This window comes from Rhincodon typus, chromosome 4 (assembly GCF_021869965.1).
Source record: "Rhincodon typus isolate 14 chromosome 4, sRhiTyp1.1, whole genome shotgun sequence".
Taxonomy (NCBI): Eukaryota; Metazoa; Chordata; class Chondrichthyes; order Orectolobiformes; family Rhincodontidae; genus Rhincodon; species Rhincodon typus.
Window position 1 is genome coordinate 108,619,782 of NC_063335.1, and position 23,164 is coordinate 108,642,945.

Consider the following 23,164-nt stretch of genomic DNA (forward strand, 5'->3'; position numbering starts at 1 on the left):
ATCTCTGATTCAATTTTAACCTTCTTCATTGTCCACTACACCACTTATGTTGGTGTCACTTACAAACTTACTAAGCATGCCACCTAAATTCACCTCCAAATCATTTATATAGATGAAGAACAATTCCTGAGGGCATTAAAAAACAGAGTGATGGAGAAATTCAGAAGGTCTGGTAGCATCTGTTATATGACTCTCAACTCTGATATGACTGTCTTTCACCACATCTAATCTCTTCCAAATCTGAATCAGACTCGAATGTTAACTCTAATTCTCTCTCCACAGATGCTGCAAGGCCTACTGAGATTCTCCAGTAATTTTCTGTTTTTATTTTTAGATTTTCAGCATCCATGGCAGTTTGTTTTTATTTTCCCAGAGCACTCGCCTAGATAACCAGATTACCAGTCCAGTGACAGTACTGCTACACCACTGCCTCCTGTTGGGATTGGACAAAAGACTTATCTCAATGTATTAAATACCATCTCTTTGTGCATAGTGCAATATATAAATTATTTAATCATAATTTTGTTCAGATCTTTAGTCAAAAAGGGCTAAAATATTCAATCATTTACTATTAATAGATTGCATATATTTCCAACAAATATGCTCAATTATTACAACAGACCAGAAAGATCAATGTTAGGTTTTTCATGGACCACAGAATCCCTACAGTGTGGAAGCAGGCCATTCAGCCCATCGAGTCCACACCCTGTAAAGAGCATCACATCCAAACCCACCCTCTACCTTTTCCTGTAACCCTGCATTTCACATGGCCAATCCACCTAACCTACATATATTTGGACTGTGAGAGGAAACTGAAGCACCCAGAGAAAACCCACGTAGACATAGGGAGAATGTGCAAACTCCACAAAGTCACCTGAGGGTGGAATCAAACCTGGTCCCTGGCATTGTGAGGCAACAGTGCTAATCACTGAGCCTCCATGCCATTGCGAAGGATTTCATACTAAAGGACTCCAGGAACAGAGAGAAAGAGAAGGAATATGGTGCTGAGATAGAGGATCAGTAATTATCGTGTTGAATGGTGGGCAGGCTCAATGGATCAAATGGCCTACTCTTGATCTTATTTTCTATGATTATATATTTTTTGGCTGTAAGTCATAATTATAACATGTTCTTTCCAAATTAACTATGTTCATCACCTGACCATTGTAGAACCTGCCTAATTTTCACTGCATTGAAATCAAAAATACATAAATGGTTTGGGATTCTACCAGATCTGTTCTGTTCATCAGGTTTATAGCCAAGTGCTGAAGGGGCAATCTAACCTTGTCCACTAAGCCTTTTTATTTCAATAACTTTAACAAGTAAAATGGTAAGAAGCAATAATATTTCATTATACTTTAAATCCTAAGTAATCAAAGACAGCTAAAATTTAGATATTTACAATTAAAGTATGACATATATTTGGAATGACAATGTCAGGATACGTTAATGAAGCCGCAGGGAAACCATATCAAGAAATATTCAGCCCAAATGACCGATTTGTCAAAATATTCGACACTGTTTCTTACCTGTATATGCTGCTTTCCTGTTTGCTGGTAACCGCTTTTAGATCAGTGAGCTCAAGAAAACGATCATGGAAATAATGAAGATGTAGTATACAGACCAGCAAGAAAGATGTTGGGATAAAAATGCTGGTAAATAGATCTGCAACAGAGAATTGTTCTAATCCAAGATCCTTCAACCTTTAATGAGAAGAATTATATAACATATATAATAATATAATGTATAAGGTTTTGAAAGTAACATGTTCAAATCATGTTCTGACCAAAATAAGCAGTTCTAACAAAAGTAATTGTTTCTAATGTAGAATGCAGAGCTGTTTTTCATTGCTGTACAGCAAAAATGTATATTTATTTGCTTATCATTGTGTATGTACACAGTAACAAGTTTCATTTTTTTATTATGTTTCAATTGAATCATAATCCAATGCATACTACATGTGAAACATATTCACTTTGGCATTTTGAATAGTAACAATTATTTCTGTTTACAGGTTTGTATCTTCTATTAACTTAATTCTCAGCATGTGGATATTCCTGGTAAGCTAACATTTGTTACTTGTTATAATTGTACTGAGAAATTGGGGCTACCTTTCTTATTCTTTGCAGTATTATTAAATATCATACCTAATGTTACGTACAGTTCCACTCAACTCAATAACTGTGCACTTATCTGAGCAATTATAATGTATTTCTGAAATTAAACAGCCATTTGAAATAAAATAAAACAATATTTTAGACTGTTGTATAAAATATCTTCTATTATACATTTTTGGTTACTCACTTTTCAATATCCATTCCTGTCATATTTTGCCATAGATCTGGGAATGACTTAAACTGATAGGTGTACACGAGGATCAAGACCAGCATAGTATAGGAAACAACGATAATCCAAAAATATTTCAGAATCCGCCGCCACCAATCATAATGCACCTGAAAAAAATGCCTCTATAAATACAAAATATCAAATAAAATTGGATTATAGAACATAGCTAATTATGATATGTAAATTCATTGTATCCCCTTACATCAGTCGCTAAAATAAATCTTAATTGCAGTGTAGAACAATCAAGTGGTACAACAGTTGTAATTTTGTGATGCTAGACTTCTCCTGGGTTATTACATTCACAAAGTAATAGTGAAAAATCAGGCTTACAAAGCTGCTATCCTAATCACGTTTTTTGATTGTATCTTCCTACTGGATTTGTTAAAGACAGAAATAATTCTTAGTAATTTGTATCTGCCTTTCATTAGCCAATTTGACGTAAAGTAATTGTATGATGGGCCTTGACCAAGATCTTTGTATCCTCACTAGCCACTGGACAGGTCCCAGAGGACTGGCAAATGGCTAATGTTGTTCATCTGTTCAAGAAGGGAAACAGTTGATAATCCAGGAAACTATAGACCAGTGAGTCTCACATTGGTGGTTGGAAAGCTATTGGAGAGAATTCACAGGAATAGGATTTACATGCCTTTGGAAAAGCATGGCCTAATTAGAGACAGTCAGCATGGCTTTGTGTGGGATAGGTCATGTCTTAGCGACTTGATTGAATTTTTTGAGGAAGAGATGACGGCAATCGATGAGGGTAGAGCAATCTATGTTGTCTACATGGATTTTGAAAGGCTTTTGAAAAGGTCCCTCATGGTGGGCTCATCCAGAAGATTAAGATGCATAGGATCCACAGTGACTTGGCCACTTGGATTCAGAATTAGCTTGGCCATACAAGCAGTGGCGGAAGAGTATTTTTCTGGCTGGAGGTCTGTGACTAGTGGTGTTCTGCAGAGATCCATACTGGGACCTCTGCTGTTTGTGATATATATAAATGACTTGGATAAAAATGTAAATGGTGTGTTTGTATTGTTTGCAAACTTACAAAGTTTGGTAGAATTATGCATAGTATAGAAGGTAGTCAAAAGATACAGTGGGATATAGATCAGTTGCAGATATGGCCGGAGAAATGACAGATGGAGTTTAATCCGGGTAAGTGTGAGGTGCTGCACTTTGGGAGAACAAATGTTAAGGAAAAGTGTATGGTTAATGGCAGGACGCTGAACATCATTGATGTACAGAGGGATCTTGGGGTTCAAGTCCATAGCTCCCTGAAAGTCGCCACACAATTAGATAGGGTCGTAAAGAAGGTATATGGCATGTTTGCCTTTAGTGGTCAGGGAACTAAGTACAAGAGTCAGGATGTCATGTTGCAGCTTTAAGAATTTGGTTAGGCCACACACTGAGTATTGTGTAGAATTCTGGTCACTAAATTACAAGAAGGATGTGGAAGCTTTGGAGAGGGTGCAGAAGAAGTTTACGAGGATGCTGCCTGGATTAGAGGGTATGAGCTATAAGGAAAGGCTAGAAAAACTTGTGTTGCTTTCTCTGGAGTGGCAAAGGCTGAGGGGAGACTTGATAGAAGTCGATAAAATTAAGAGATGCAGAGATAGGGTTGACGGTCAGAATCTTTTTCCCCCAGAGTTGAAACGTCAAATACTAGGGAGCATGCATTTAAGATGAGAGGAAGAAAGTTCAAAGGAGATATGAAGGGCAAGCTTTTTTTTACACGGAGTGGTAGGAGTCTGGAAATCGCTGCCAGGAGCAGTGATGGAGGCATGATAAGGGCATTTAAGGTTCTTTCAGATAAGCACATGAACATGCAAAGAATGGAGGGAAATGGATCAAGGGCTGGCAGATGGGATTAGTTTAATTTGGCGTCATATTCAGCCCAACATCGTGGGCTGAAGGGCTCATTCCTGTGCCGTACTGTTCTATGTTCTATGATGGTTTTTGCTATCACAGTATCCCAGCATATTGTTATTGATCCTTGCTGATTTTCTGTGGTCAAATTTTGCAACACTTTGCATGATGCTTATTTTGTGTTGCCTACCCATGCAGGTGGTGGGATGCAAGATAATGCCTCCTGAATGATAGGGTAGCACCTAGTACACGAATTAAGCTAAAACTTCTGAAAAAGATCTTAAAGAATATGATCACTTTTTAATTAATTTCATTCTCTGATGTTTTAAATTTTACTTCTACTGTCTACCAACTACAGCAAAGCAGGGCCCTGTGACAAACTACTTCCCCATTGCTATGGCTCGAAAATACATCAGAAAATAGAATTCAATCATTTGCATACCATTACATTATGGCTTTCCAAATATGTCATCCATATATCATGGAAGTAGCAATAGAAATTAAAAAACCAACAAAGTAGCTCCTAGGCATGCTTGTTCTTTTAGCTGATTGGTAAGTTGACATAAATTGAGTTTGGGTTGTAACTGTTTCGGCCTCCATGAGATTAATTTCTAGGAAAAATCTTTAAATCGTTGATTTACTGCCTTGCATCTTCATGACTAGGACAGAAGATACCAAAAGAAAGGAAATAACAATTTATACACAATGAGAAGATGGTATTGATTAGTTGCACCATAATTGGCATGAAGATGCAGCACGAACTGGTAATTGTCAATCATAGTTAGCAGATTAAATTCAAGCCATGCAGGTAGACTCTGAAAGATCAGGGCAGGGTCATGAGGGAATGATGCTTGTCTTATTATAATAGTCATTGAGTCACATAGCATAGAAACAAGGCTCTGCAGCCTACTATGTCCATACCAACCAACAAACATTAAACTACACTAATGCCATTTACCTGCACTTGGTCCATAGCTTACTATGATCTGGCATTTTAGTACCTAAGCAGAAGCTCCTTAAATGTTGTGAGAGCACCTGCCTACATCATCTGCTAAGGCAACATATTCCATATGTCTACCAACCTCTGGGAGAGGAAAAAAAATCCTCAGATCTCCTCTAAACCATTTACTCCTCACCTTAAACTTACACTTACTGGACTTAGACATGTCCGCAATGTGGAAGAGATTCTCACAATTTATTCTGTCTGTGCCTCTCACAATTTTGGAAACATCAATCAGATCCCCTTCAGCTTCCTCTTCTCCAAGAAAAATAAACCAAGCCTATCCAGTCCCTCCTCATAACTGAGGCTTTTCATCCCAGGCAACATCCCGGAGAATCACCTCTCCACTCTCCCCAGTGTAATCACATCCTTCCAATAGTGTGTGGCAACCAACTGTACACAGTATTCTGTCTATGGCCCAATGTTTCATAAAGTTATAACAAGATGTCCTTGTTCCCAGGCAAATGAAGGCAATATCCTATTGTATGCCTTCTTCAGCACCCTGTGCTGAAATCTTCAAGAATCTATGGACACGTACACCATAGTTCTTTTATTCCTAAGGAGCTATCATCGTACACTGTGTATATCCTTTATTAAATGCATCACCTCACAATTATTGGGATTAAATTCCATCTGCCTTTGCTCTGCCCAATTTACTAGCTCATCAACGTTAGACTGTAGCCTGAGATCATCCTCCACACTATCAACAACACCATCAATTTTCATATCATCTGCGAACTTACTAATTATATCCTTGAAATTAACGTACGTAACAAACACCATGGATCCCAGCACCAAACCCTTTGGTACACTGCGGGCCACAGGCTTCTAATTATAAAAACAATCCTCTACGATCATCTTTTGCCTTCTATTTGTAAGCTAATTTTGCAGCCAGTTTGTGAATTTGCCTTGGATCTTATGGGCTCTTACGTTTTGGACCAATCTTCCATGTGGGACCTTGTCAAAGGCCTTATCAATGTCCATGTATAACATGTCAACTGCACTACCCCTATCAATTTATTTAGTCATCTTTTCAAAAAAACTCAATTAAATAGTCAGACAGGATCTCCCTCAAACAAATCCATGCTGAATATCTCTGATCAGTTCCTGTAATTCCAAGTATGGATTAATCCTGTCCTTCAGAAATTTTTCCAATAATTTCACAACAACTGATGTCAGACTAACTAGGCTGTAATTACCTGGTTTATCTCTGCTGTGTTTCTTGAAAAAAGGAACCAAATTAGCTATCCTCCAGTCATCTGGCACTTCACTGGCGAAGTATTAAATACATCTGAGCCCTGGGGAGTTGGGCACCTGTATGCCCGCGAGAATATCTAATATCTCCTTCTTACTAATTTTAAAATGTTCTAAAACCTCACCATCCCAACTGAAATTCCCAGATACAATGTCTTTCTCCTCTGTGAATACAGATGAGAAGTATTCCTTTAAGACCTCATCCATGTGCAAATTGCCCCTTTGGGTCTCTGGTAGGTCCCACGCTTTCCCTGGTAATCCTTTTATTATTAATATACAAATAAAAAGCCTTTGGTTTTCCTTGATCTATCAAAGAAATTTTGTGACCCCTGTTATTCCTCCTAATTTCCTCTTTAAGCAACCTCCTACACTCTGTGCACTTTTGAAATGCCTCTCCTATTTTTAATGAGCTATAATAGATGCAATGTATGGACATATTTGCTTTTACACACAAACAGCAGGGTCTTGTGTGTGCATGTACGTAACTTCTAGCATATGCATATGAATTACACGGTCAGGTCAAATGATAATCTCAGATTAGTTTCCAGTATAATCCTTAGGACAGTCACAATTATGCATGAACCTTATCCAACAGCAGAATCACATCTAGTGTTAGTCATGATCTTCAGAGATTTGTTAGAGTAGGCCAGTTGAGTGCAGTCAGCACTCTGCCTGCTGCAGCCAAAGAGGCATATTGTTTGATACAAATCACCAGACATTGGGACATTAGGCTTGCATACAGAGCATCACTTCAGCAATGAAACTCATATGCCATATTATTCCTTCATGTGGTAGGCAAAATGTCATTTTGGCTTGATGGTACCATGGTGAAGAATGTGTTCAAATAATGTCAGAACTGTGCTTATTTTTATATCTTAAACTGAGACTGCAGGGATAAAGAACTGCTCTTAAAATCAGGAATTTGCCACAATGGCTGCAAAATTTCACAGCAAGGAATCCAATGCTTGTTGTGAACTTATTTTTTAATGTGGCTATGGATTCCTGCAACGTGCAGACAATCAGGAGCTGATGAGTATTTACAAAGAAACTGGTTCTCGGCTGTCTAAGCATATTGAAACTGGAAACAATTACTGAGTTGGATATTCATCCATGATTATACTGAATGGTGGAGCAGGTTCAAAGAGTTGAATGGCTATTCCTGTACCTACTTTCTTTGTTTCTATATTACCAAAGGCCAGTTAGCCAAAAGTCTGTCATTTGGAAAATGTTAAAGTCTAATATAGTAGCAAAGCATTTGAAAATACATAATGCAATAATTCAGTCAGTATGGCTCGGATTCTTCACTAAGGAAAAATGATGTCTAACAAATTTGTTTTTTGAGGGAGTAAAAGCAGGATAGATAAAGGGTAACCAGTAGATGTCACATACTTAGATTTCTAAAAGGTGTTAGACAAGATACTGTACATAAAGGTGCTTAATAAGGTAAGAGCCCATGGAGTTGGCTGCAGCCATATTAATAGATGGATAGATGCTTAACTAATAGAAGACAGAGGCATGGATTAAAAGGTACATTTTCAAGATGACAACCTGTACCTACTAGTGTCACACAGATCATTGCTGAAGCCACAATTATTTACAATATTTATTAATGACTTGGATGACAGATGTGAATGTGCTTTTGTCAATTTTGTGGATGACAGAAAATAGGTGGGAAGGGAAGAGCGAGGATGACTCAAAGAATCTACAGAGGCACATGGACAGGTTGTGTAAACTGCCAAACTTTGGCACATGGAATATGATACAAATGTGATGTTATGCACTTTGGCAGGAAGAACAGAAGAGCTGAATATTATTTAATGAGGGAAAGACTGCAGAAAGCCGCAACACAGAGGGATTTGGGTGTCCTAAAGCATGAAGTGCGAAAAGTTAGCAATCAACTTCAGTAGGTAATGATGAAGGCGAATCGACCGTTAGCCTTTATTTCGAAGGGAAAAGACTATTTAAAAAAAAGAAGTTTTGCTAAACCTGTATAAGACATTGTCAGACCACACCTAGAATACTGTGAACTGTTTTGGTCCCTTATCTACTGGCATTGTGGGCAGTCCAGAGGAGGTTCACTTGGTTGATTCCAGGTATGGAGACAATTTCTTTTGAGGAGAGATTGAATATGTTGTAGTTTCATTGATTGGCGTTTTGAGGAATGAGAGGAGACCTATTTGAATCATAAGATTCTTACAGGGCTTGATAATGTATATATGGAGACGTATCCCCATGTGGGAGAATTGGTGGAAATTTCTTCTCTCCAAAGATTGTGAATCTGTGGAATTCTTTATTGCAGAGGGCTGTAGGACTGGGTCAATAAGAATGTTCAAGACTAATGTAGTCGGAATTTTAATCAGTAAGGTCATAAAGAGTTAAGGAGCAATGGCAGGAAAGTGGAGGTGAGGTTTCTCAGATTAGCCACGATCTCACTGGATGGCACAACAGACTCAACAGTCCAAATGGCTGGTTTCTTCTCCTTAGTATTATGACACACATTGACCCTATGAATCCTAATAGACCCAACTCTTTTTTTAGTTAATCTCTTGATCTTCATATGTTTAAAAAAAACCTTTTGGATTTTCCTTTATTCTACACAGTAAAGTACTATCATTCATTTTCATAGCTTTCCTACATTCTTTTTTATGTCTCTCCATGCACAGTTTATACTTCCCTGCCAGCTTCAGCCCTCGGTATCTGTCATAGGATTCTCTTGTTTCAGTTTTGGATCCACGTCTTGTTTTTAGAAATATATTTGCCCTGGACACTCCCTATTTTCTCCTTCAATGAATCCTACTTTACATTCACAATTTTATCTACAAATAGCTCTCCTAGTCATTTAGAGTAAGTCGTCACTTATCTTAGTAAAATTAGTCTTTTCAGAGATAGTAGGAACTGCCGATGCTGGAGAATCTGAGATAACAAGGTGTAGAGCTGGATGAACACAGCAGGCCAAAATTAGTCTTTTGTCAGTTTTGAATTTTTATATCCAGCCATTATTATCCTTTCCATAATGATTCTAAATATAACTGAGTTATGGTCACTATTTCCAAAATGCTCCCTTACTGATACATCTTCCATCTGCCAATGCTCATTTCTGAATGCTAGATCCAGAATTGCCCTTCCCTTTTTATGTACTGGCTAAAATGTTTCACTGTATGCAGTTTAAAAATTTTGCTTGGTCCATAACTCTCACACTAAACTACTCCAATTAATATTTGGGTATTTAAACTCCCCTCTGACCACCTTATTACTTACATTTTTCCTCTTTAAATACCTGTAGAAACTCTTGTCCATTTTTACATTCCTAGTTAGCTTCCCCCCATAGTCTAATTTCTTCCTCTTGATTAATCATACGACCATAAGGTAAAGGAGCAGAATTAGGCCATTCAGTCTGTTTTGCCATTCAATCACGGTTGATATGTTTCTCAATCCCATTCTCCTGCCTTCTCTCTGTAAGCCTAGGCCCCTAATCAAAAACCTATCAATCTCTGTCTTAAAGACATTGAACAACTGGCCTCCACAGCATTCATTACCTTCTGAATAAAGAAATTTTACCTCATCTCAGTTCTAAATGATTGTCACTCCACTCTGATGCTGTGTACTCGGATCCTAGTCTCTCCTACTAGTGGAGACTTCTTCTCCATATCAACTCTATAAAGGCTTCTCAGTATTCTTTAAGTCTCAATGAGATACCTTCTGATCCTTCTAAACTCCATTAAGTATAGAACCCAGATTTCTGAATTGCTCCTCATAGGGCAAGCCCTTCATTCCTGGGATAACTCTTGTGAACCTCCTCTCGATTGCCTCCAAGGCCAGTACATCCTTCTTTCAATACAAGGCCCAAAATTGCTCAGAATATTCCAAATACGGTCTGATCACAGCCTAATACAGCTTCAGCAATACATTCCTGCTCTTGTATTCTAGCCCTCTCAAAATGAATGCTAACGTTGCATTTGCCTTCCTAATTGCCAACTGAATCCGCATGTTCACTTTAAGGCCAGAAGATCATCAGATATAGAAGGAGAATTAGGCATGCAGCCTATCAAGTCTGCTCTGCCATTCAATATGGTTTCTCAATCCAATTCTCCTGCCTTCTCATAACCCTTGATCCTCTTACTAATTAAGAACTTATGTAACTCTATCTTAAATACACTCAATGATTTGGCCTCCACTGCCCTTTGTGGCATAATGTTTCACAAAGTCACCACCCTCTGGTTGAAGAAATTCCTCCTCATCTCAGTTCTAAAGAGTCATCCCCTTCACCCTGAAGCTGGGCCCCAGATCCTAGTCTCTCCTATTAATAGAGACATCTTTTCCACATCCACTCTATCCCAGCCTCTCGGTATCCTGTAAACTGGAACAAGATCCTCCTTCTAAAGTCAACTGAAGTACAGACTCTGAATCTTCAGCTGCTTCTCATATGCAAGGCCTTCATCCCTGGGGACATTCTTGTAAACCTCCTCTGGAGCCCCTTGTAATGTCAGCATATCTTTCCTTAGAAATGGGGCCCAAAACTGCTCACAATATTCCAAATGCAGTCTGACCAGAGCCCTAAACAGCCTCTGCAGTACAACTCTGATCTTGTTTTCCTGCCCTCTTGAAATGATTGCTAACATTGCATTTGTTTTCATAGCTGCCAACTGAACCTTAAAAGAATTTTTTTTTATTCATTCATGGGATGAGGGCGTCTCTGGCTAGGCAGCATTTACTGCCCATCCCTAATTGCCCAGTGGGCAGTTACAAGTCAACCACATTGCTGTGGGTCTGGAGTGACATGTAGGCCGGACCTGTCAACTGTGGTAGCAGAAATCCTTGGTTGAAAATAAAGGTCAACATTTCTGAAGTGCCCTGCGTAAGGTGGCATTATCAGAACAGATGCAATGGAAATAGAGAAACTGAGAGAATGGAATAGTGTCCTTATAGAAAGCAGAACGTGAGAATGTACAGTTCAAGTAACAGTAGAAGTTAGTGGGTATGCAATGGATATTGGTAGCCAGCCTATTTCCACAAATGGAAACAGATGTCAAGGAAGTGAAGGGAGGAGTCAGTGACCCCATTTGGCAGCGAGACTTAGGATAGCATTTTGCCAGAGATGGCCAGTTCATTTTTTTTCCTTTCTGATAGCAACTGATTATTAGTCTCGTACTTACATTTCCTGTAAACTGTTTGTCTCTGTAGTCGTTCCATTAACACTTCCTTTAGCCTTGCACAACCAACTAAATGAGAATGATATGTCTACAGAGTCAGTTTGAGTTGAGGTCCGGAACAAGAAAGGAGTAGTCACTTTGTTGGGTTTTTTTTTACAGACCCCCTAATAGTTGCAGAGAAGTGGAGGAGCGGATTGGGAGGGAGATACTGGAAAGGTGCAGCAGTCACAGGGTTGTAGTCATGGGTGACTTCAACTTTCCAAATATTGATTGGAAACATTGTAGTTGTAATAGTTTAGATGGAGAGGATTTTGTCCAGTGCATTCAGGAAGGATTCCTGACGCAGTATGTAGATCGACCAACACGAGGACAGGCCACTTTGGATTTAGTGCTTGGCAATGAACCGGGCCAAGTGTTAGACCTGTTGGCAGGAGAGCATTTTGGCGGTAGCGATCATAACTCTGTTACTTTTACAATAGTCATGGAAAAGGATAGGTACATACAGCAGGGTAAGGTTTATAATTGGGGGAAGGGTAATTACAATTCTGTTAGGCAAGAACTGGGTAACATAAAATGGGAACAGATGCTGTCAGGGAAGAGCACTATTGAAACGTGGAGATTGTTTAAGGAATGCATACTGTGTGTGCTCGAAATGTTTGTCCCTAGCAGGCAGGGAAGATGCGGTCAAGTGAGGGAGCCTTGGTTCTCAAGAGAGGTCGAATGACTGGTTAAGAGGAAGAAGGATGCTTATGTAAGGTTTAGGAAACAAGGAATGTAAAAGGCTCCAGAGGGATACAAGTTAGCCAGGAAGGAGCTGAAGAAAGGGCTTAGGAGAGCGATAAGGGGGCATGAGAAAACCTTGGCAGATAGGATCAAGGAAAACTCCAAGGCTTTTTACATGTACGTGAGGAATAAGAGAATGACCAGAGAAAGGGTAGGGCCAATCAAGGATTGTAAAGGAAATTTGTGCACGGAGCCTAAAGAGATAGGAGAGGTCCTTAATGAATTATTTTCTGTGGTATTCACAACTGAGCGGGACCTAGTTGTAGAGGAGGACAGTGTGAAGCAGGCTGGTAGGCTAGAGGAGGTCGATGTTAGTAAGGAAGATGTGCTAGGAATTTTGAGGAACTTGAAGATAGATAATTTCCCCGGGCCTGATGGGATTTATCCAAGGATTCTATGGGAAGCGAGGGAAGAGATCGCAGGGCCTTTGGTGATGATCTTTTTGTCCTCACTGTCCATGGGTATAGTGCCGAAAGATTGGAGAGGGGAAATGTCATTCCCTTGTTCAAAAAAGAGAACAGCGATAACCCCGGAAATTACAGGTCAGTTAGTCTTACGTCAGTGGTGGGCAAATTATTAGACAGGGCTCTGAGAGATAGGATTTATGATCACTTGGAAAGGCACAGTTTGATTTGTGATAGTCAGCATGGATTTGTGAGGGGTAGATCATGCCTCACAAACCTTATTGAATTCTTTGAAGAGGTGACCAAACACGAGGATGAAGGTAGAGCAGTGGATGTGGTATACATGGATTTAAGTAAGGCATTTGATAAGGTTTTCCATGGTAGGCTCATGCAGAAGGTAAGGAGGCATGGAATAGGGGGAAATGTGGCAGACTGAATTCAGAATTGGCTGATCCTTAGAAGACAAAGGGTGGTAGTGGACGGAAAATATTCAACATGGTGCTCAGTTACGAGTGGTGTACCACAAGGATCTGTTCTGGGTCCTCTTCTATTTGTGATTTTTGGAAATGATTTGAATGAAGGAGTGAAAGGGTGCCTTAGTAAGTTCGCGGACGACACAAAGGTGGGTCGCGTTGTGGACAGCGCGGAGAGCTGTTCTAGGTTACAAAGGGACATTGATAAGATGCAGAGTTGAGCTGAGAAGTGGCAGATGGAGTTTAACCCTGAAAAGTGTGAGGTGATTCATTTTGGAAAGAAAAACTTGAAAGCAGAATACAGGGTTAACAGAAAGATTCTAGGCAGTGTGGAGGAACAGAGGGATCTTGGAGTTCATGTCCACAGTTCCCTGAAAGCTGCCACCCAGGTGGATAGAGTTGTTAAGTAGGTGTATAGTGTGTTAGCTTTCATTAATAGAGGGATTGAGTTCAAGAGCTGTGAAGTTATGCTCCAGCTATACAAAAGCCTGGTTCGGCCACATCTGGAAATATTGTGTCCAGTTCTGGTCGCCTCATTACAGGAAAGATGTGGAAGCGTTGGAAAAGGTGCAGAGGAGATTTATCAGGATGTTGCCTGGAATGGAGGAAAGGTCTTATGAGGAAAGGTTGAGAGAGCTAGGGCTTTTCTCTTTAGAACGACAAAGGATGAGAGGTGACTTGATAGAGGTGTAAAAAATGATCAGAGGTATAGATACAGTAGACAGCCAGAGACTTTTTTCCTAGGGTGGAGGTAGCTATTACGAGGGGGCATAGTTTTAAAGTGAGTGGAGGTAGATATAGGGGAGACGTCAGAGGTAGGTTCTTTACTCAGAGAGTGGTCGGGGCGTGGAATGCATTGCCGGAGCAGGTAGTGGAGTCGGCCTCATTAGGGGCATTTAAGTGGCTATTAGATAGGCAAATGGATGATAGTATAAGGTAGGGGTGGAGGTTAGATAGACCTTAGGATTAGGGTAAAAGTTCAGCACAACATCGTGGGCCAAAGAGCCTGTACTGTGCTGTACTGTTCTATGTTAACTCTTTTGTCACTTAATCACTCCCACTTTAAACCCTGTCACAAATCTTCCCTCGTATTCTTTTTCTACCCTCTGTGCTTTCACTTGATTAATAGCTATTTACATTTCTAACTTTTCTCAGTTGCAGTGATAGATGATTGACCTGAAATGTTTACACTGTATCCATCTCCAAAGATGCAGCATTTTACGCTCCTATTGTCATTATTGATTTCACCAGACAAGAGACAGACTATAAGAAAAGGGTATGACAGCGTTGTTGATCCATGAGTTAGTTCTGGATGGGCTTTTTGTCTTCTAGCATTCATTCAGTGATACAATTAGCTGGAGAATAATGACTATACGAATGGAATAGGAAACTTCCAATTAACCAATTATTAATTTACACAGCATTCTTGATCATTATAGTAACAATTATTGAGGTGGTGAAATGTTTTCCTAGCCAAGAGTAAATTTCCGATGTAACTTATCAGTCTGTTGCCTGTAGATTAACTGGTGTCATTTCACAAGTATACAAAAAGACTAAAAACTTCTTTAGTTGCAGAATCAAACTGTATTTTAAGTTAGTCTCGTTAAAACAGTCAACCAGTTTTGGAGGAAAGAAAGAAAGAGGATCAAGGTACAACTTAATACCAGAAACAATAATTTTTAATTCATTTTTAACAGTAATTTGACAACAAATCTGTATGCATAAAACAATCAGTATGGGGACAGTTTGAGGAAAATATAATTTATCGCTCAACTGCTAGATATTATTATAACATTCTTCTTCAGAGGGTTGGTGCAGGCTCAATGGGCCGAATGGCCTCTACCTGCATTATATGGATTCTGTAATTATTGAGCAAAGAAGAGAAAAATTAATAACTACCATAGCTGAAGAATCTCATCTGTGTAACATATGCAGTTTTGTATTTTATACGAGATGTAGCACTATCATAAAACTACCAGAAATATGTACCTGATATAGAGCAACGCAGAACAGAAACAACATCATGTATATAATCTTGTACATGACAATCTTCCCCTCAAAACTGACGAAGAAAAACATTCCACCACAAACGTAAATCCAATACTTGACAAACATTCCCATCACCAGGGTTCCTAAGACTTTCATTATCTCCTTTCCTTGTTGGCCATCATCTAAATGAGAAAAGAAATACAAGGGTTACTTGTCAATTTTTAAACAGCAAATTTCTATTCCCAAAATTTCTATTTTGGATACCAAATGCCTCAGTGGTAACCTGGCAAAATGAGTCCCTTTTAAGGAAATCACCTGATTCTCATATATGATGTCTGGTGATCTGCTATGTCTCAAAACTGTCCAGGTGGGTAAGACCAAAATCTATCATTTCTTTCATAATCAGTTTCATGCAAAGAATTTCGAGACATTTATTGCATTGATGAATAACTTTGGCATTGTCATACAAAGAGTTTCTCGATAAATGATTATGATTCAGATTTACCTAATTCCTCTACTTTAACTTCTGATAAGGCAGATTCCTTGAGTTTCTTTGCTTCTCGGCGCTCTGTAATATATTGGCGGAGTAGCAGCCAGAATGTCAGTGCACACAGGATCTATCAAATAAAATATGAATATTCTTAACGTTATGAACAGAAAAATAACCAAAGGTATAAGAAATGTCTACACTTTTCAAAATGTGAAGATTTGCTGCATTTTCAGTTCATTTCTTTGAGATAGAATTTGGAGACAATCCCTTATTGCGCTTGGTTATAAACTACCTTCCTGAACCTCTAGCATCCACGTGATGTAGGTACAAAAACAAAGCTGTTAAGGAGGGAGTACCCCAATTTTTACCAAGCAACAGCAAAGGAATGACAAAATAGCTCCAGTTACAATGATATACAACCTGGAGGGGGTAGCTATCTTCCTATGTGTCTGCTGTGTTTGACTTGCTAGACAGTACAGATTATGGGTTTGGAACAAAAACAGAAATTACTGGAAAAACTCAGCAGGTGTGGCAGCATCCGTGCAGAGAATGCAGAATTAATGTTTTGGGTTCAGTGACCCTTCTTTAGAAGGTTTTGAGAAAGGGTCACTGGTCTTGAAACATTAATTCTGATGCTAACAGACCTGCCGAGCTTTTCCAATCAATTTCTGTTTTTGTTCCAAACCCATAATCTATACTGTCTAGCAAGTTACATAAGAGTTCTCACGAGTTAAGGGATCAAAGGGTAATGGGGGGTAAATAGGAACAGGGTTAGATTATCAGCCATGATCATAGTGAATGGCCTACTCCTGATCTTTTTCCATGTCTTCTGTTTATCTCCGATAGCTCAGACTCACTCTATCCCTGCTACTGTACCCACCTTCCACCAAGGTTTGTGGTTATCCTCATACACTTATTATTGGCTGCAATACCTTCCTTCACTCACTCTCTCTGACTCCAACCTCTGACGCCATTAAGTCTGCATACCCTCTGCACTGCCTACTCACTCATTTGTGATATGTCCCTACCTGCATCAAAAGTAACACCTGTGCCACCTACTTTCATCACTCTTAATACTCACCTCTCTCTCATTCCAGGAGGAAAATAGCTCTAGTAGGACAGAAAAAGTAAAGATGGGTGGTAGCTACCTGATATTCGGCTCCTTACGTCTTATATGGAGAGCATCCTGATTCTAAATATCTTGAGCGGCTGACTGTCCAAGCCCCTGGACTGCTAATGAGACTGGCTTGACTTCCAATGCCAGGGCCCTTAATTGAAGGTTATATCCATTGACTGAAGACTGCTGACAACTATGCCAAGCTTCCTGCCTTGTGTCTGCTCTAAACAGCAGGGAAATATAGCTGGACCGTGAGCCGGGTAGCTCCGGTTTAGGGGGCAAAGTGCAAAAAGTCAGGACAAAGCAATGCAAGGCAAGGTTGCTGTGTGCATCCAGGTAGGCTCAGAGTGAGTGAACGCTATGACAGCAAACAAACAGGTTGCAGATGCGAAAAGCCAAAAAGAATTGCAGATTCTGGAAATCTGAATCAAAAACAGAAATTGCTGGAAAATCTCAGCAGTCTGGTAGCTTCTGTGGAGTGAAATCAGAGTTAAGGTTTCGAGTCCAGTCACCCTTTTTCAGATGCAGCCTGATCTAATCCATGAACTGGCTGCATGTCCCTGAGCTTATAGTGTCCTTGCAGCAGTATTACAATGTTAGTTCTTGGTGAAGGGCAAGGTGCAGTAATGAAATGTAGAAACATCCTCTCAAAGTTGATCGGAGAGATGTATTGAGGGTTCTTAGATGCAGACACATGACAGGTGCCAATGTTTCTGGTCAATGATGCTGTCCAACATGTAGATGCTATGGAATGAGAGGTGAGCTAAAGTTGCCCGTTACTCCTCAACTGTCCATGTAATTTTGATATCTAGCTTGTTTGGTGCATTTGACAGGAAGCTGAATATTAATGAAGTAAACCACAGTGTCAATCAAGCATTTAATAAGGTATATCTCCCCTCAAGTGACAAATCATCTCACCACTTGTTTTTGTGCCTGTCTTTGCCTACTGACAAAGTCATTAATGGCTGCAGACAGGGGCACATCTTCTGTTGGGCTCAGTAAATGCCTTGCCTATTTGTCTGAGTGCTAGAGCCCTCAGATGTTTCTTCCTCAACTGCTTGTGGAGACATGCTTACTAGATTGCACTCCCATGTCTTAATTAGATGAAGCAAAGGATCAAAGGTTATAGGGAGAAGGCAGGAGAATGGGGTTGAGAAGCATAACAGCCATGACTGAATGGCAGAGCAGGCTCGACAGGCCAATGACCTAATTCTGCTCCTATATCTATGGTCTATGCTTCCACTGGAGTTGGGGCCGGTATCTCCAGTGCTGGTCCCTTCTTCATAGAAGTTTAAAAAGTGCCTTTAGCACCTGCATTTACAAGGAGAATCAGTTGCAAATGAATGTAAGCTTGTACAGGTCAAGAATGAATTAGCATCAATGGTAATGGAGAGTAGCACAGCACAATGGAGAGCAGTACAGCATAATGAAGCTTGCTGGGTTGGGTGTCTATTGATAACACAGTGTGGAGCTGGAGGAGCACAGCAGGCCAGGCAGTATCAGAGGAGCAGGAAAGTTGACCCTTGTTACACATCTCCTTCAGTAATGTGCCTTTGCAAAGAAGGTCCAGAAAGTAACGCAATGGTTTTTGTCAAGGTCTATCCCGAGCAACTCCATGACTAAGACTAACATCAACTGCTCGTGGAGTACCATCAACTCTGTGAAAGATGCTCTTTGGCTCTGTTAAAACTTAGTGTTGCAGTGTAAAGAATTGACCTCAACTAAGAGTTGCAGACTGGCACATTCCAAGGTCCAGACTATGTGCTGAGGGTCACACAAAAGTCTGGGACAGCTGCTGCCAAGGTGCAGTGAGGAAAGACCATGATCTAAGGTCTTTCTGCCAAAGTATAATGTGGGTTTGTTTAGTTGTGAGGTTTTCTCATTGCCTTCAAATGAATAGAAATAACTTTCTGCGTAAGTAAAAATGCCTTAGTTTTTGCAGTTGCAGAGAAACTTTAGGTATAAAAACTCCAGAGGCTGATATCCTATCAAGTCACCCTTTGTTTACACATGAACAGTCCTTGGCTATAGTAGTGCCTCATACAGAGTCAGGCACCAGAATTTCAGTCTCTGACACTCCCGCCCTTTTTATATGTTAACCAGGGTTCCTTGATTGCAGCAGTTAAACTGCCCCAATCACAGAAGTCATTCTATGAATTAGCTGACCTTGTTACAAACACTAGACTGGGAAACGTCAAAATTCCAATGTTTTGTTTGTTTTCTTCTGCCTCTGCAGAGACTATACAGAATTGATTTAGAATCTTTAAATGTACTTTATTTGAAAAACTTTATTTTTAATGAATAAAGAAAAAGACTGCAACAAATATTCACTGGACCAGTTACTGGAGTGAATGGATTACCCAGTGAGAAGAGATTGGATCAACTAAACCTATATTCCATTAAGTCTTGAAGAATGACAGATGCTCAAATTGGAACAAATGTAATTCTTACGGGGCTTTACAGCTTAGAAGCTAGGAAAATTTTGCCCCTGCCTGGAAATTCTAGAAAAAGGCATTGTAGATGTAGAACATGAGGTAAACCATTTAAGATTGAGTTGTGGAGAAATTTTTGTACCCAAACGATTAGGAGCTGTTGGAATTCTCAAGAGCGCTGTGGTTTCCCACTCCTTCAGTATACTCAATTCAGAGATCAATTAGTTTTAGGGGTACAAGGAAATAAAATATATGGGGAGAGTATTCATTGCTCAGACCTTTGAGTTAGGATGTCATGATGAGGTTGTTCAGAATATTGAAGAGATCTTAGAGTCATAGAGGTATACAGCAGAGAAACAGACCCTTCAATCCAACTTGTCCATGCCGACCAGATATCCTCAATTAATCTAGTCCCATTTGCCAGCATTTGGCTCATATCCTTCTGAACCCTTCCTATTCATATGCCCATCCCAGATGCCTTTTAAATGTTGTCATTGTATCAAACTTCACTTCCTCTGCCAGTTCATCCAGACACATGTCACCCTCTGCATGAAAATGTTGCCCCTTGGGTCCCTTTTAAGTCTTTCCCCTCTCACCTTAAACCCATGCCCTCTAGTTTTAGAGACCCCCACCACAGGGAAGAGACCTTGTCTATTTAGCCTATGCATGTCCCTCATGATTTTATAAACCTCTATAAGGTCAACCCTCAACTTCTGACACTCTGGGGGAAAATAGAACTTAGAATCCCTACAGCGTGGGAACAGGCCATTCACCCCAGCAAGTCCACACCACGTCTCCGAAGAGCATCCCACCCAGATCAATTCTCCTACCCCTACATTCCCCATGTCTAACTCACCTAACCTAAACATCCCTGAACACTATGGGCAATTTAGCATGGTCAATTCAACTACCCTGCACATTTTGGACTGTGGGAGGAAACCGGAGCACCCAGAGGAAACCCACACAGACACGGGGAGAATGTGCAAACTCCACACAGACAGATAGTCACCCCAGAGTGGGTCCCTGGAGCTGTGAGGCAGCAGTGCTAGCCTTTGAGCCACCATGCCTCCACAGTCTATTTAGCCTCTCGATAGCTCAAACCCTCTAACCTTGGCAACATCCTTGTAAATCTTTTTTTGAACTGCTTTAAGTTTCACAACATCCTTTCTGTAGCAGGGAGACCAGAATTGCATGCAGTATTCCAAAAGTGGCCCAACCAATGTCCTGTACAGTTGCAACATGACCTCCCAAATCCTATACTCAATGCACTGACCAATAAAGGCAAGCATACTGAACTCCTCCAGTACCCTATCTAGCTGTGACTCCACTTTCAAGGAACTATGAACCTGCATTCCAAGGTCTCTTTGTTCAGCAACACTACCCAGGATCTTACCATTAATTGTACAAGTCCTGCCCTGATTTGCCTTTTCAAAAAGCAGCACATCACATTTAACTAAATTAAACTCCATATTCTGGAGCACTGTGTGCAGTTCTGGACACTGTTATAGGAAGGATATTATTAAACTGGAGAGGGTTCAGAAAAGATTTACCATAATGTTGCCAGGAATGGATAGTTTGAGATGTAAAAATAGATTAGAAAGAATGGAGCATAGAAGGCTGAGGGGTGACCTTGTTGATATTTATAAAATCATGCGGGGCATAGATAAGGTGAATGACAAGGGTCTTTTCCCTAGTGTGGGGAGTTCAAAACTATATTTTTGGGCATATTTTTAATGTGAGAGGAGAAAGATTTAAAAGGGTAATGAAAGCAACTTTTGTTTTAGAAACAGTTGTTAGTGTTTGGAATGAACTGCTAGACAAAGTGGTAGATGCAGGTACAGTTACAACATGTAAAAGACATTTGGATAAGTTCATGAATAAGAGAGGATTGGAATGGTACAGGTAAGGTACAGGCAAGTGGGACTAGTTTAGATTGAGAACATGGTCAGCGTGGACTGAAGGGTCCATTTCCGTACTGATGACTCTATGACTTGAAGAGTAAGAAGCTGAAGTAGAAGATCAGCCATCATTTTGTTTAATGGCAGAGTAGACTTGAAGGGCCAAATAGCCTACATCTGCAGTCATGTTTATCAATTTATTTTATTTCCACATTTTCAGAACTGGAATTCATTTCTTAAACTGAATACTGGAGTTTGATCCCACATCATTTCGATTATTAGCCACTTATTAGATGACCAGACTGGCAGCACAATGATAGGTCATCATACCTATCCACCTATCCATTATAAACAGATTAAAAGACTTTACAAAATAGCAGAAAATGGAATTTCAGTTAAACATTTTAGAAGTTGCAGACAAACATCCACAAAAGTTAATTTTAAGATCTTGTTTCATTAAAGCCAACCTTTGAACTTAGTTCGACACATGGGGTTGTCTTCATCTTTTGTAAGACTCCTGTTAACTGAGGAAGTTCTTCTTCTGTAAGGTCAAGACTCCAGATATATTGCAGGGTTAAGAGAACATTTCCATAGAAGACCATGAATGGAGATGTGAGCATGGCATATCGCCGCCGATTTCGCACCATCCAGAGAATACAGGACCAGATCAATAAGACAAAGGTGAGCCAGCTATGATAGGTAATACTCCAAGCCTAAAGATGAGAAAAAAAAGTCAAAAAACCCCAAAACTAAACAGCATCTTGTGCAACAAAGGTAAATCATTGAATCACTGAACATACCTGATATTCCTTGAAAATCAAAATATTAAATTGAATCAGTAAAAAAGTATATAAAACAAAAATACACGCAATAAAGAGAATAAAATTTCATATTTTACTGCTTAGTTGATATGAAAAAGCTAAGGAAAATGTAGATAAGTGGGCTGAAATTTGGTGAATTAAATGTTAAAGACTTTGCTAAATCAAACAAAATTCAATTACACAATGCATATTTATTATTCAGAGCAATGTGATGCAAAAACATCTAAATAATTCCTGCAAAGAGGTGAGTTTTAAGGAGGCAAGTTTTAAAGAGGTCTTTAGAAAAGAACAGTCAAGTGTAGTAAGGAGCTGTATAACCAGTGAGTTACCTTTGCAAGTGTGTCACTGTTGTAATACAGAGAAATGTGACAGCCAATTAATTGTACAGTGGCATGTTACAAATTGATCAATTTTTTTAAGTTCACCAGTGCAATGTCCTCTCAGTAGAACCACTGAAGTATCAATCTAGATTACCAAGTCTGAAGTATCTGGAATGGAAGCCTTCTGACTGAGTCAATGGTGCTACCACATAGTAGAATGTGAGATTTGACTCTGGAATTTGATTTCTGGAATAGTACTGAGTGAAGTAATCTGTCTGAAAACATTAATCTCTACTTTTAGGGATTTCTGTAAACAATTATTGTTCCAGTAAATAATTAATGTTTGTGATCCGTTCTTGAAAATGTAGCTCAGACATTTCAAAGTTTTCCACTGCTCTTTTAGCTGTGTGCCTACTTCTGAAACAATGGCCAAATTTTTCTTGCAGGCAACTGCCTCTCACCACCAGGTTGTAAAATAGTGGCGAATCTACCTCTTTTAGACACAGGAAGTCGAGATTGCTCTTACACCCCTTTGGCATTCCTTCCATTCCCATGTGAGAAGGTGCCTTGTCTCCAAGAGCTGGCCATGAATCAGGTTGCTAGCAAAATTGCAGTCTCAGAAGCGCCACTCAGAACAGTACCATTCCCTGATGGTGAGCCATGCAGGAGGCTAAAATCACAAGTCAGTTCAGCGGATTTGCTAGAGTGAATCAGACAGGCTCTGAAAAGGGTAGAATAGAATGAGGTGGAAACAAGTGTAGTTGTTGATCATCAAGTGAGTGCTTTCTCTTCGGCACAGGAACCCGGGGCGGGGGGCACCT

At 39.8% G+C, this 23,164-nt stretch overlaps 1 protein-coding gene across 1 annotated transcript in view; it reads right to left on the bottom strand.

Moving 5' to 3' along the window:
* LOC109920528 (piezo-type mechanosensitive ion channel component 2-like) overlaps positions 1-23,164 on the bottom strand; it is a 696,943-nt gene that overhangs the window by 192,793 nt on the left and 480,986 nt on the right. Inside the window, exons 15-19 of the mRNA XM_048596193.1 lie at positions 21,670-21,915; positions 15,771-15,882; positions 15,266-15,447; positions 2,305-2,453; positions 1,530-1,703 (exon numbers count right to left, since the gene is read on the bottom strand). Of these exons, the coding sequence (XP_048452150.1) occupies positions 1,530-1,703; positions 2,305-2,453; positions 15,266-15,447; positions 15,771-15,882; positions 21,670-21,915 (863 nt within the window). The remainder of the gene's footprint in view (positions 1-1,529; positions 1,704-2,304; positions 2,454-15,265; positions 15,448-15,770; positions 15,883-21,669; positions 21,916-23,164) is intronic.